The sequence below is a fragment of the Hyla sarda genome, chromosome 3, assembly GCF_029499605.1.
Source record: "Hyla sarda isolate aHylSar1 chromosome 3, aHylSar1.hap1, whole genome shotgun sequence".
NCBI lineage: Eukaryota > Metazoa > Chordata > Amphibia > Anura > Hylidae > Hyla > Hyla sarda.
This window is the reverse complement of record NC_079191.1, coordinates 162817774-162831034: the sequence shown is the minus strand read 5'-3', so window position 1 is coordinate 162831034 and position 13261 is coordinate 162817774. Positions and strand designations below refer to the sequence as shown.

The 13261-nt window shown below is 40.5% G+C and overlaps 1 protein-coding gene across 1 annotated transcript in view; it reads right to left on the bottom strand.

The window, feature by feature from the left end:
• The window catches only part of LOC130361841 (probable cation-transporting ATPase 13A4), a 214070-nt gene that overhangs the window by 108190 nt on the left and 92619 nt on the right, over positions 1 to 13261 (bottom strand). The window contains exons 10-11 of the mRNA XM_056565407.1: positions 10360 to 10530; positions 8308 to 8465 (exon numbers count right to left, since the gene is read on the bottom strand). Of these exons, the coding sequence (XP_056421382.1) occupies positions 8308 to 8465; positions 10360 to 10530 (329 nt within the window). The remainder of the gene's footprint in view (positions 1 to 8307; positions 8466 to 10359; positions 10531 to 13261) is intronic.

The following is a 13261-nucleotide window of genomic DNA, read 5'->3' as shown; positions in this document are numbered from 1 at the left end:
GGGGTGTAACTACTGAAAAGGGGCGTGTCCCCAACATTTTCGCAAAGAAAACTACATATTTACTAAGGTTTCCACTGAAAATGTGGTGGATTTCAGCTAAGGAAAACCCTACAGATCAGAGCATGTTTAAAAAAAGCAAAATGTAGGGAAAAGTGCAAAATGTAGGAGAACCTTAGTAAATAACGTGGAAAAAAATTGTAGGAAATTAAAACCCACAAAGAAAACTACACTCCAGTCTTAGTAAATCAGGGACATTATGTTCAAGAAATGTATTGACATTTTAAAATAACATAGTAATGTACACTGCTGAAAAAAAAAAAAAAAAAGGGAACACTAAGATAACACACACTACAGGCTGATCCAACTTTGATGTAATGTCCTTAAAACAAGTCAAAATGAGGCTCAGTAGTGTGTGTGGCCTCCATGTGCCCGTATGACCTCCCTACAATGCCTGGGCATGCTCCTGATGAGGTGGCGGATGGTCTCCTGAGGGACGTCCTCCCAGACTTGGACTAAAGCATCCGCCAACTCCTGGACAGTCTGTGGTGCAACGTAGCATTGGTGGATGGAGTGAGACATGATGTCCCAGATGTGCTTAATCGGATTCAGGTCTGGGGAACGGGTGGGCCAGTCCATAGCATCAATGCCTTCCTCTTGCAGGAACTACTGGCACACTCCAGCCACATGAGGTCTAGCATTGTCTGGCATTAGGAGGAACCAACGACCAATCGCACCAGCATATGGTCTCACAAGGGGTCTGAGGATCTCATATCGATACCTAATGGTAGTCAGGCTACCTCTGGCAAGTACATGGAGGGCTGTGCAGCCCCCCCCCAAATAATTGCCACCCCACACCATTCTTGACCCACCACCAAAACGTAATATATATATATATATATATATATATATATATATATATATATATATTATTTTTTTCTAATTAATTCAATTGATGTTATCTGTATATATGTTATTCATGTTTTTCTGTACCCTTCAGAGAGAGCAATGTGTAGACCCCATGTGACCCTTTCTTCCAATGGGGACCCCTGGATTCTTCCCCATGTAGTGTAGTGGGGTTAAGAGTTGCCTCAGTTCAGTTCAGAGTTAAGCTCAGTCTGAGCAACAGTGTGGTTAAGGTGTGCTGTGTGTGTAAGCCTCAAGAGAAGACCCAGATCAAATTTGTTCAATCTGGTAATTCTACAATCACCCGTATGGTGGAAGTTCATGCCCTGAAGGAGACGGCTACAATACCTTGACAGAACCCTACCTACCAGGATTCATCTATCCATCTTACAACTCAGTATCAATTCATTTGGTGAAAGCACCACAAGTCCAAGCAAGGCAAAAGTTCTCCCATGGAGTTACGCTGCATCCTCTCACCCAGTACCAGACTGTCTGTGTAATATCATCTGCATATTCCTTTTGTGGTTTCAACACACCAATGCAATTGGTCTCCTACCAGTACTAGTATATTTAATGATGAATGTAGGGACTTAAAACTTCACTTTTAATTCTTTGTTTAATATTTAACCCCTTAAGGACCAAGGGCGTACAGGTACGCCCTTGGTCCTGCTCTCCTGATATAACGCGGGGTTACACAGTAACCTCGCGTCATATCATGGCGAGCCCGGCATCATAATGAAGCCGGGACCCGCCTCTAATAGCGCGCAGCGCCGATCGCTGCGCCGCGCGCTATTAACCCTTTAGCCGCGCGCTCAGAGCTGAGCCGCGCGGCTAAAAGCGAAACCGAAAGTGGCCGGCTAGCTCAGTCGGGCTGTTCGGGATAGCCGCAGCTAATCGCGGCATCCCAAACAGCTGACAGGACAGCGGGAGGGCCCCTACCTGCCTCCTCGCTGTCCGGTCGCCGAATGACTGTTCAGTGCCTAAGATCCAGGCATGAGCAGTCATGCGGCAGAATCATCGATCACTGGTTTCCTATGAGAAACCAGTGATCAATGATGAAGATCAGTGTGTGCAGTGTTATAGGTCCCTATGGGACCTATAACACTGCAAAAAAAAAGTGAATAAAGATCATTTAACTCCTCCCCTATTAAAAGTTTGAATCACCCCCCTTTTCCAATAAAAAAAAACAGTGTAAATAAAAATAAACATATATGGTATCACCACGTGCGGAAATGTCCGAATTATAAAAATATATAATTAATTAAACCGCTCGGTCAATGGCGTGCGCGCAAAAAAATTCCAAAGTTCAAAATAGTGCATTTTTTGTCACTTTTTATATCATTTAAAAATGAATAAAAAGCTATCAATAAGTCCTATCAATACAAAAATGGTACCGTTAAAAACTTCAGATCACGGCGCAAAAAATGAGCCCTCATACCGCCTCATACACGGAAAAATAAAAAAGTTATAGGGGTCAGAAGATGACAATTTTAAACGTATTAATTTTCCTGCATGTAGTTATGATTTTTTCCAGAAGTACGACAAAATCAAACCTATATAAATAGGGTATCATTTTAATCGTTTGGACCTACAAAATAAAGATAAGGTGTCATTTTTACCGAAAAATTTACTACGTAGAAATGGAAGCCCCCAAAAGTTACAAAACTGCGTTTTTTTTTTTCAATTTTGTCGCACAATGATTTTTTTTCCGTTTCACCGTAGACTTTTGGGCAAAATGACTGACGTCATTACAAAGTAGAATTGGTGGCGCAAAAAATAAGCCATCATATGGATTTTTAGGTGCAAAATTGAAAGAGTTATGATTTTTTAAAGGCAAGGAGCAAAAAACAAAAATGCAAAAAAGGAAAAAATCTCGGTCCTTAAGGGGTTAAACCAATTTATTATTATTATTAATTAACCACTCTGGCCACCACCATATATTCCAAAGCAGTGCACATACGCGTTTCTCGCTGTCGATTCATCAGGAATCAGATGGACAGCATTTTTCCAAACTGCACTTATGGATTTCTCCTGGTGTGCATGTGCACAGCTCGGATGGCGGCCGTACACTGATGTATTAGTCCTGCTGGTTTAAATATTCCTATTGGACCCTCCCACCTTTCACTCTTATCCTATCAGGTTCATTTCCCCGAATCTCACCTGTTCCCAGGTACCGACGTTAGTTCCGGGGTCTATCTCCACCTATTGGATAGAGGGGGGGATTTCTTTTCATGCGCGCACAGGTGCTTTGCACTCCACGCCTTGCTTTCATTCCTTACCATGGGAACTAAAAACACTATTTAACTGGCTTTACCTAAACGTATCCTATTTTCGCATGCGCTGTGCTCTACTTCCCACCGCGCATGCACTGAAGCACATCAAGCCTCGCTTTCAGATCGCCACCATATTGTTTGCGTTCCATCTCCGAGTAATCAATACGGGGCTTACTTCCAATACATTCCTTAAATAGATACTCTAAATCCTACTCAAATTTATGTCATAATAATACACTGAAGGCACTTATTTCTCTATTGGCCACCACTGCATCACTCTTTACATTTTTGGATTTTATTGCCTGCCAGTGTGTTTGTGGCCATAGCCTCCAGTGTATTACATGACCTATACCATTGGCTACTTTATCTCATTCCCTAGATATGTCCATTAGTATTGTGGACATACCTCAACCAGTCATTAAATAAAGCATGAGTATCCTATGTAATCATTTAGTCCTTTAGGGTTAACACAATCAATTTTAAAGGTCCATTCGGCCTCTTTTTGTAGCAATATACGGTCCCAAGTCCCTGCGAAAATAGGATACGTTTAGATAAAGCCAGTTAAATAGTGTTTTTAGTTCCCATGGTAAGGAATGAAAGCGAGGCGTGGAGTGCAAAGCACCCGTGCGCGCATGAAAAGAAATCCCCCCCTCTATCCAATAGGTGGAGATAGACCCCGGAACTAACGTCGGTACCTGGGAACAGGTGAGATTCGGGGAATTGAACCTGATACAATAAGAGTGAAAGGTGGGAGGGTCCAATAGGTATATTTAAACCAGCAGGACTAATACCTCAGTGTACGGCTGCCATCCGAGCTGTGCACATGCACATCAGGAGAAATCCATAAGTGCAGTTTGGAAAAATGCTGTCCATCTGATTCCTGATGAATTGACAGCGAGAAACGCGTATGTGCACTGCTTTGGAATATATGGTGGTGGCCAGAGTGGTTAATTAATAATAATAATAAATTGGTTTAAATATTAAACAAAGAATTAAAAGTGAAGTTTTAGGTCCCTACATTCATCATTAAATGTAATAACATATGCACCCAGCTCAGTAAAGACAGTTATCTGTATACTGACATCGGTGTGTTCATTTACTCCCTGTGTCTGGCCCAGAAGAAGCTGTCTCCAACCTCAGACCGTGCCCTGGCGCCACAAAGGGATAAGGCATTTCTCTCAATACCCCATGGCTACCACACCCCCATATGTATAGCCTTGTGTTACTTGTCTTGCAGACTCAGGAGCTAGTTTTCAGAGTGGAAGAGTTTTTGCAGCAGGGGGTGGGGGTGAGTTTGCTAACAGGAGAAAAAGGCATTTCTGCCTAATAAGATATGTTACAACATTTCTTACATTCACTTGTACCATTGATCTATGCAATGTTTATTCAAATAATAGTGCATATTTAAAGACACATGGGGAAGATTCATTAAAATGTAGATGAAGAGTTATACAGTTGCTCGTGGCAACCAATCACATTGCTTCTTTCATTTTGTTGAGGCTTTGATAAATCTCCCCCATACTGTTCTTCATGGGATAACCCATTTAAGTGTGTATTTAGAGATGACCGAAATTCTTGTCAATTCCGCCAATGTCTAATAAATCTAAATGAAACTTGCAGAATTCCTTGTGCCTGCCACTAAAACAATCCCATTCAGAGGAATTAAACTGGTTTCCAGTTAAAGACATTTCTCCAACAAATCTACTCCAATAGTCTGCAGAATATAATTTCTTAAACAATTCTCACATTACAGTAAATTCATATATATATATATATATATATATATATATATATTCACAAGTAGTCAAAAATCATTCAAATTATCAGTCCACCATCCAAATGCTGATCAAAAAGTCTTGACGTGTTTCCCATAAAGGAAGCATGTCGGTTCATAAGGAGTCCAAGTAATGAACTGATATATGTATGGTGCCATGTGATATTGAATAGAGAAGTAGTGTTGCTCACGAATATTCGCAATGCAAATTTTATTCGCGAATATCGTATATTCACGAATTTGCGAATATTCGAGAATATAGCACTATATATTCGCAATTACGAATATTAGTTTTTTTGTTTAAAAAAAAAAAAAATTCACAGTACACATCACAGTGATCATCCCTCTCTACTTCCAGCTTGTGTGGTGTAAAGAAGGCTCTAATACTACTGTGTTAGACTGGCGTGCGAATTTTCACATATGCGAAAATATGCTGCGAATGTTACGAATATGCGAATTTAGCGAACATATGACGAATATTCATCCATATATCCGCGAAATATTGCAAATTCGAATATGGCCTATGGCGCTCAACACTATAGAGAAGTGCAACAATGAACACAGTGGAGTGTGTAAATCATCTCCATGTCAAAGTAACACATTTACGGTTACTGCCCTTCACTGACTGGAAGATAGAACAGGACAGTTTTTATCTTCTGTCCTGTCTTGTTTTTCTTTGTTATTGAATTTAGTGTTGAGCAGCATTGGCCATATTCGAATTTGCGATATTTCGCGAATATATGGACGAATATTCGCATATTCGTAATATTCACGTTATATTTTTGCATATGCGAAAATTTGCGTATGCAAATTTTTGCATATGCGAAAATTAACACGCCAGTCTCACATAGTAGTATTAGAGCATTTTTTACACCATACAAGCTGGAAGCAGAAAGGGGTGATCACTGTGATGTGTACTGTGAAAAAAAAAAAATGAATATTTGCGAATATGCAATATTTGCGAATAAAATTTGCATTGCGGATATTCACGAGAAACACTAATTGAATCACATAGAACTATACATACCTTGGTTCATTATATTGTCTCATGATTAACCCATTTGCTATCTTCAGGGGAAACAGACTGTCGATTAGATTTTTTTTGACTACTTGTATGTACATGAATATACTGTACTGTGTGAGAATGATAAAAAAAATTATCTGCTGTATTTTGGGTGTCCAATAGGATTCACTTGGCACTTGACATACAATTAATCTGTTTAATTATTATTGTAATGGCAAAACTGTTTATCACCCTAAGTGGGTTGTGTGTTGCAGATTTATCACTATGTGTGTGTTGTTGTCTTTTTTTTTTCATTGATATTTAATTAACCCCTTTAGAACATGTAAGGTGAAAAATAAATGTACAAAAAAGCCTCTCCCCAATAAAGATTAAAATCACCCCTTTCCCCCACTTTAATCCAAAGAGCGTAACATTTTTTTTAATTATAAACATATTTGGTACTGTCACATGCGTTAATGTCCCAACTATCAAAACATAATGTTAATGATCCTATATGATAAACGTCGTAAACGTTAAAAAAAAAAAAAGTCAAAAATTTCAGCTTTTTGGTCACATCACATTGCAAAAAAATGTATAAAAAGTCATATATATGCAAAGGTGGTACTAAAAACAACTACAGATCATGGCACAAAAAATTACCCCTCACACATCCCCATATATGGAACAATGAGAAGGTTAGAGGTGGTCAAAATAGGGCAATTGTAAACATACTTATTATGTAATAAAGAGTTTGAGATTTTGTAAAAGCAGTACAATAATAGTAAAGCATATAACTATGGGTATCATTTTAAATGTATTGAACCACAGGATAAAGAAAACATGTTATTTTTACCATAAAGTGTACAGTGTGAAAAAGAACGAACATGTCCCGCACACACTTACTGAGTTTGGTCTGCTGCCAGGCTGGGAGGAGACCAAACTAACTGTTTGACTTGCGGAACAGAACAGAGCCACTTAGAGGCTGTTTTTTCCATCACAATAAAAACATATAAAGGTTGAGAATTTTAACAGCAAGTAAATAGCAAAGTTTCTTATAATTACATTCTTATAATTAAAATATATTAAAGTTTGGTGACAGGTACTCTTTAAAAGTTATGTTTAACCCCTTAAGGACCGGGTTTTTTTCCATTTTTGCACTTTCGTTTTTTGCTCATTGCCTTTAAAAAATCATAACTCTTTCAATTTTGCACCTAAAAATCCATATGATTGATTATTTTTTGCGCCATCAATTCTACTTTGTAATGACATCAGTCATTTTGCCCAAAAATCTACGGTGAAACAGAAAAAAAAATAATTGTGCAACAAAATTGTAAAAAAAAAACAGTTTTGTAAATTTTGGGGGCTTCCGTTTCTACGTAGTGCATTTTCCGGTAAATATGACACCTTATCTTTATTCTGTAGGGCCATACGATTAAAATGATACCCTAATTATACAGGTTTGATTTTTTCGTACTTCTGGAAAAAATCTTAACTTCATGCTGGAAAATTAATATGTTTAAAATTGTCATTTTTTGCTCGCACGCCATTGACCGTGCGGTTTAATTAATGATATATTTTTATAATTCGGACATTTCCGCACGTGGTGATACCATATATGTTTATTTTTATTTACACTTTGTTTTTTTTTATGGCAAAAGGGGGGTGATTCAAACTTTTAATAGGGGAGGGGTTAAATGATCTTTATTCACTTTTTTTTTTTTCATTTTTTTTTTGCAGTGTTATAGCTCCCACAGGGACCTATAACACTGCACACACTGATCTTTCACATTGATCACTGGTTTCTCATAGGAAACCAGTGATCGATGATTCTGCCGCTTGACTGCTCATGCCTGGATCTCAGGCACTGAGCAGTCATTCGGCGATCGGACAGCGAGGAGGCAGGTAGGGACCCTCCGGCTGTCCTGTAAGCTGTTCGGGATGCCGCGATTTTGCCACTGAGCTAACCAGCAGTTTTTACTTTCACTTTTAGCCGCGTGGCTCAGCTTTGAGCGCGCAGCTAAAGGGTTAATAGCGCACGGCACCGCGATCAGTGCCGCACGCTATTAGCGGCGGGTCCTGGCTTCACTATGAGGCCGGGCCCACCGTGATATGATGCGGGGTCACCGTGGGACCAAGGGAGTGGGAGCGGGACCAAGGACGTACTCATACGTCCTTGGTCCTTAAGGGGTTAAGCAATTAATTTTATGTTTTCCTTGTATTGCTATTTTCCTTGTATTGCTAGCTCTTATACATGGTGGTCCACAAAATACATGTGACTGTGAGCACTGTGTATAAACAAAAAATTACAGTGTACTGACGATATATACATTCCACAGCTTTAACATAATACGTACCCCATTCTTTGCTTGCAAAGCTGCATTAAACATAGCTGCAACTATTACAAATCCCACAAGTACCATAACAACCTTAATGGCCTCTCTGTGCAGTTTAGCAATAATTGGTTTGTTATACAGAATCGCTCTTACTAGATCTCCCTTTGCAGTATTGAATCCTAAAGGAAACAAAAAAAAAATTAAAGATTATAGGGCAATGCTAAGGGACAATTTTACATTTTAAAGTGCACAGAATGGCAGTGTAACACACACACACACACACACACACACACACACACATATATATATATATATATATATATATATATATATATATATTGCATGCACATGGTGCTGATCCCCTGCAGAAGGTATTCTGACATGGGGTTCCTACTCTTTATCCTGACACCCAGTAAATGCCTACTCATAGCTGTAATAGCTTTGGCCAACCACAAGCAGTGTATTCATTTACTAACCAGGGAGATAAGCCTGAGTAGGGGGGGGGGGAGAGAAGAGCACCTAGGTGGATTTGGAGGGAGGTTAGGACAGGTCTTTTTATGTTATGCTACCATCCTAGGCACTTTAAAATGTCAAAAGTTTCTTTGGTTGAATTTAGACAATCTAATAAAACCTATGCAAAACAATGCATTGAACAATGCATGGATAGCAAGTTAGAACAAACTTTTTGACAGGAATGCCACCAGATCATATGTCTTGTACAATAACTATTTGATAGAGGCACAAGTTACTCTGAAACCAAATTTAAAGAGGATCATTGCCTCAGGAGGCTATTAAACTAACCCAAGGACTGGAAGAAGAGGAGCCTTTTAACACAGTGACACCATTAGAATAATACAATACAGAAATTTAGGTGCACTACTGTGGTAGATGTATACAGTGACATTGGCTAATCCCTCAACACTGATGTTAAAATTGAGACATTCGCCAGTGAATCCTTATATAAAGGACACACCAGAGCCCGCACACCAACGCCAAGGTTTCTCAGATGGCACGGGACCTAACGCTAACCTACCTGTGCGTAATAAGCAAAAACCAGGGGCCAGTGGGCAATTACAGCAGCACTAGGCCGACATGCAGCCTGCTCCCAGTTCCCTCCAGCGTGACTGAGCACACATACAATGGAAGGGGGGAGAGAGGCTACAAGCCCCACCCAAGTTGGCTGATATAGGTGCATGGCCTCACAGGTGCAACCCTAATGCTGCCTGGAAAGTGTTCAAGGTGCATTAACATATGGAGTTTACACACCTCCACGTATAAATTTACAAACAACAACAAAAAACGTGGTCTCAAATGGCTGGAGGTGCTCAACCCCAAATGCAGTTGTGCATATATACTGGGGGAGCAGATCCTGCCCTTGTAGTCCGTTGCTAGGGACGGTCCCCAGCATAAAAATGCATACAATGGAGGATGCCTGCAGCGGACTACAAGTGCCACAATAGAATCCTACACCAGATATGCTGGGGATCGTCCCTAGCAACGGACTACAAGGGCAGGATCTGCTCCCCCAGTATATATGCACAACTGCATTTGGGGTTGAGCACCTCCAGCCATTTGAGACCACGTTTTTTGTTGTTGACAGTGACACCATTGTCATATTATCTGATAGAATGGCACTTGCAGATTTGTTTGATAAAAGGATACTAGGCATTTGAGATATTTTTTTTTTAGCAAAGGATAAAACATATGGGGGACTACATATGCAATTATTGACTGAGTGTGTAATGTGGATACACATATTACTTAGCATGGTGGCAGATACATGTGTTCTCCATTCATATATCTTATGTAAAATTCTACCTGGGTTTGATGTGTTGGATGTACTGGGAAGTTTGACTTTAACGGAAATTTTATTTCCATGAAAGTGCCATTTCTGGGAATTTTAACAGCTGCTGCAGATATCCCCACAGATTGGAGCTGATTGCTGGAATTCCCACACCATGTGATCAATCTATGTTCTGTAGACTCTTCTAACAAAACAGTATTATTTAAAATGGACAACCCCTTTTAAGCAACTTATAAATGATACACAAATGTGAGAAACAGTACACCCACCAGTTTGTAGGACAACAGCTTTTACTAGATCTTGACCACTTCTTTTAGTCTGAATGACCTCAGTTCCACAATAAAGGATATGTTTTTTGTAGTCTTCACCACTGTGTGTCATCCATGGAATGGAGTTGGTAACTTTTGGCAGCGCTGTCTTTGTCACAGGAATACTTTCACCTTGAAATTTAAAGTGTACCGGTCAGATCCCACAAAAATAATAAATAAATAAATGTTACCCTGTACCTAATCCTGACCTTGTAGATCTAATTTGTATGCCACTGTCATCTATATATTATAAAAATACCAATTTACATTAGCTCACATTGTTAGAAATCCTCTCAGGGGAAGGGGGTGTGTCCCTCCTTGTGGTGGGGGGAGGTGTGTCTGCTCATGCAGCCTTGTCCATGAGTTATCTTTTGTCCATGACTCATGGACAAGCCTGATGCTGCTGCAGGACTGGATAGTGTCCCAGTAGGTATGGGGATCCCTAGTCATGAGTGTCATATGGGGCAGGGATAGGGTGCAGCCCTGAATTTGCCCACTCCCTCTGTCCCTGCCTACTTGTGTACTCGCCCTAGGAAGCGGATCCACAACCACGGTGCCGGTCCTTTCCTATATAAGTGATAGGAGTCAGTAATCAAAACAATTAACTACAAAAGACTGACAAAGGTCGGGAACAGCTGGAGGCACACAAACTAGCAGAAATAAACCAAAACACACACACACACACACACACACACAAATATACAGTCAACAAGCTGAGTCCAAGCCAGGAGGGAACAAAGTACAATAACAGAATGTCAAAGGGTTGTCAAAAGTCGAGCAAAGATTCACAAAACCAGAGTAAACAATATGAATACAGAGGTTGCTAGTTCAGTTACAAGAACTTTCACAGGCAAGGAATGACTGGTAAAGACCTCCTTATATATGCCTCTGCAACTAACAGGAGGATTCTAATTGGCTGCAAACTGAACCACACCCAAGGCACAGAGACGTAATCACAGAAACCAAGATAAACAAAACTCTCAATGAAGTTTATCCCTTCGGGTCAAACACAAGTGAGTCATTACAGTACCCCCCCCCTTTTTATGAGGGGCCACTGGAGCCTTAACAACCTAGGAAAGCAAATGTATCGACTTGGATACAGATGGACCATCAATTTCCTCATCTGTATCCTCATCCTCAATGTCACACCAGGCATTGGTGTCCTAACAATCATCTTCCAAACCATCATTACTTTTTTCTGACTCCAGGTCCACATGATTACTCTCCAAAGACTTATTGCCCATATCATCGCAACACAATGATTCAGCCAGAGGCTGCTGCAAAACTGGCTTTAAGACATTCTTAGAAATCAAATCAGAATGTACAGAAGAGGGAACAATGCCCCCCCAGAAGAACTTTACCAGGCATAGTTCTCTGGGAGGCATACCATACCTGTGCACCCAAGTGGCCTCCACGATTACCACCTGGATGCGGATGCTTGACACGGGACCTGATGAAATGTGTCAAACTTTTATTAGGGGAGGGGTTAAATGATCCTTATTCACTTTTTTTTCTCACATTTTTTTTTTGCTGTGTTATAGCTCCCATAGGGACCTATAACACTGCACACACTGATCTTTTACATTGATCACTGGTTTCTCATAGGAAACCAGTGATCGATGATTCTGCCACATGACTGCTCATGGCTGGATCTCATTCGTGATCGGACACCAGGAGGCAAGGTAGGAGAGCCTCCTCGTGTCCAGCAGCTGTTCGGGACACCGCAATTTCGCCATGGCGATCCCGAACAGCTCCCTGAGCTAACCGGCATGGTTTCACTTTCACTTTAGACGCAGCGTTCAACTTTATAGTATCTGAATGGCACAGCCAGGAGTTGGCAGCAGCATGAGTAGATACTAGGGCTTCACAATCCCGAAGATTAAAAGATGAATTCTGAAATTTAAACTGAAGATTTTGGGTAGCTAGTGCTACCATAACAAATTTTTTCTTCCCAGACCCAGGCCTAGCAGGATCAGGAAACCATTTATTGCCTGAATGACACAGCTTGGAGTTGGCTGAAGCATGAGGAGACCATATGGTGTCTGAATGGCACAGCCTGGAGTTGGCAGCAGCATGAGTAGACACCAGGGCTTCACAATCCTTAAGAATAAAATACAAATTTAGAAATTTTAATTGAAGATTTAGGGTAGCTAATGCAACCATAAAATTTTTTTAGGCCCATACCTAGGCCCAGCAGCATAAGTAAACCATTTATTGGCTGAATGACACAGCCTGGAGTTGGCTGAAGCATGAGGAGACCATATAGTGTCTGAATGGCATAGTCTGGAGTTGGCAGAAGCATAAGGAGACCATTGAAATTTATTATTTTGAAATGTAAATTTAAGATTTTGAAATTCAATTAAGGCTTTTGAAATTGAACTTTTAACTCCCAAGTTTCAGTGTCCCGGGCCCCGGCGTGTGGGTACAAAGGACCAAATCTAACAAGGAGTCATACGTAACATGGCAGCACAATGACAGAGCCTGGAGGTGGCATCAGTAGAAGGAGACCATATAGTGTCTGAATGGCACAGTCTGGAGTTGGCTGAAGCACGAGAAGAGACCATATAGTGGCTGAATGAGACAGCCTGGAGGTGGCATCAGTATGAGGAGACCATATAGTGGCTGAATGACTGCCTGGAGTTTATGGCAGCATGGGGAGACCATATAGTGTCTGAATGGCACAGCCTGTAGTTGGCGGCAGATGAGGAGACAATAGAGCCTCACAATCTCAAAGAATAAAAGATTAATTTAGAAATTTCCATTAAAGATGTTTGGTACCTAGTGCTACCATAAACACATATAGGTAGTGTCCTAGGCCCAGCAGTATCATTAAACCATGTAGTTGCTGAACAACACAGATTGG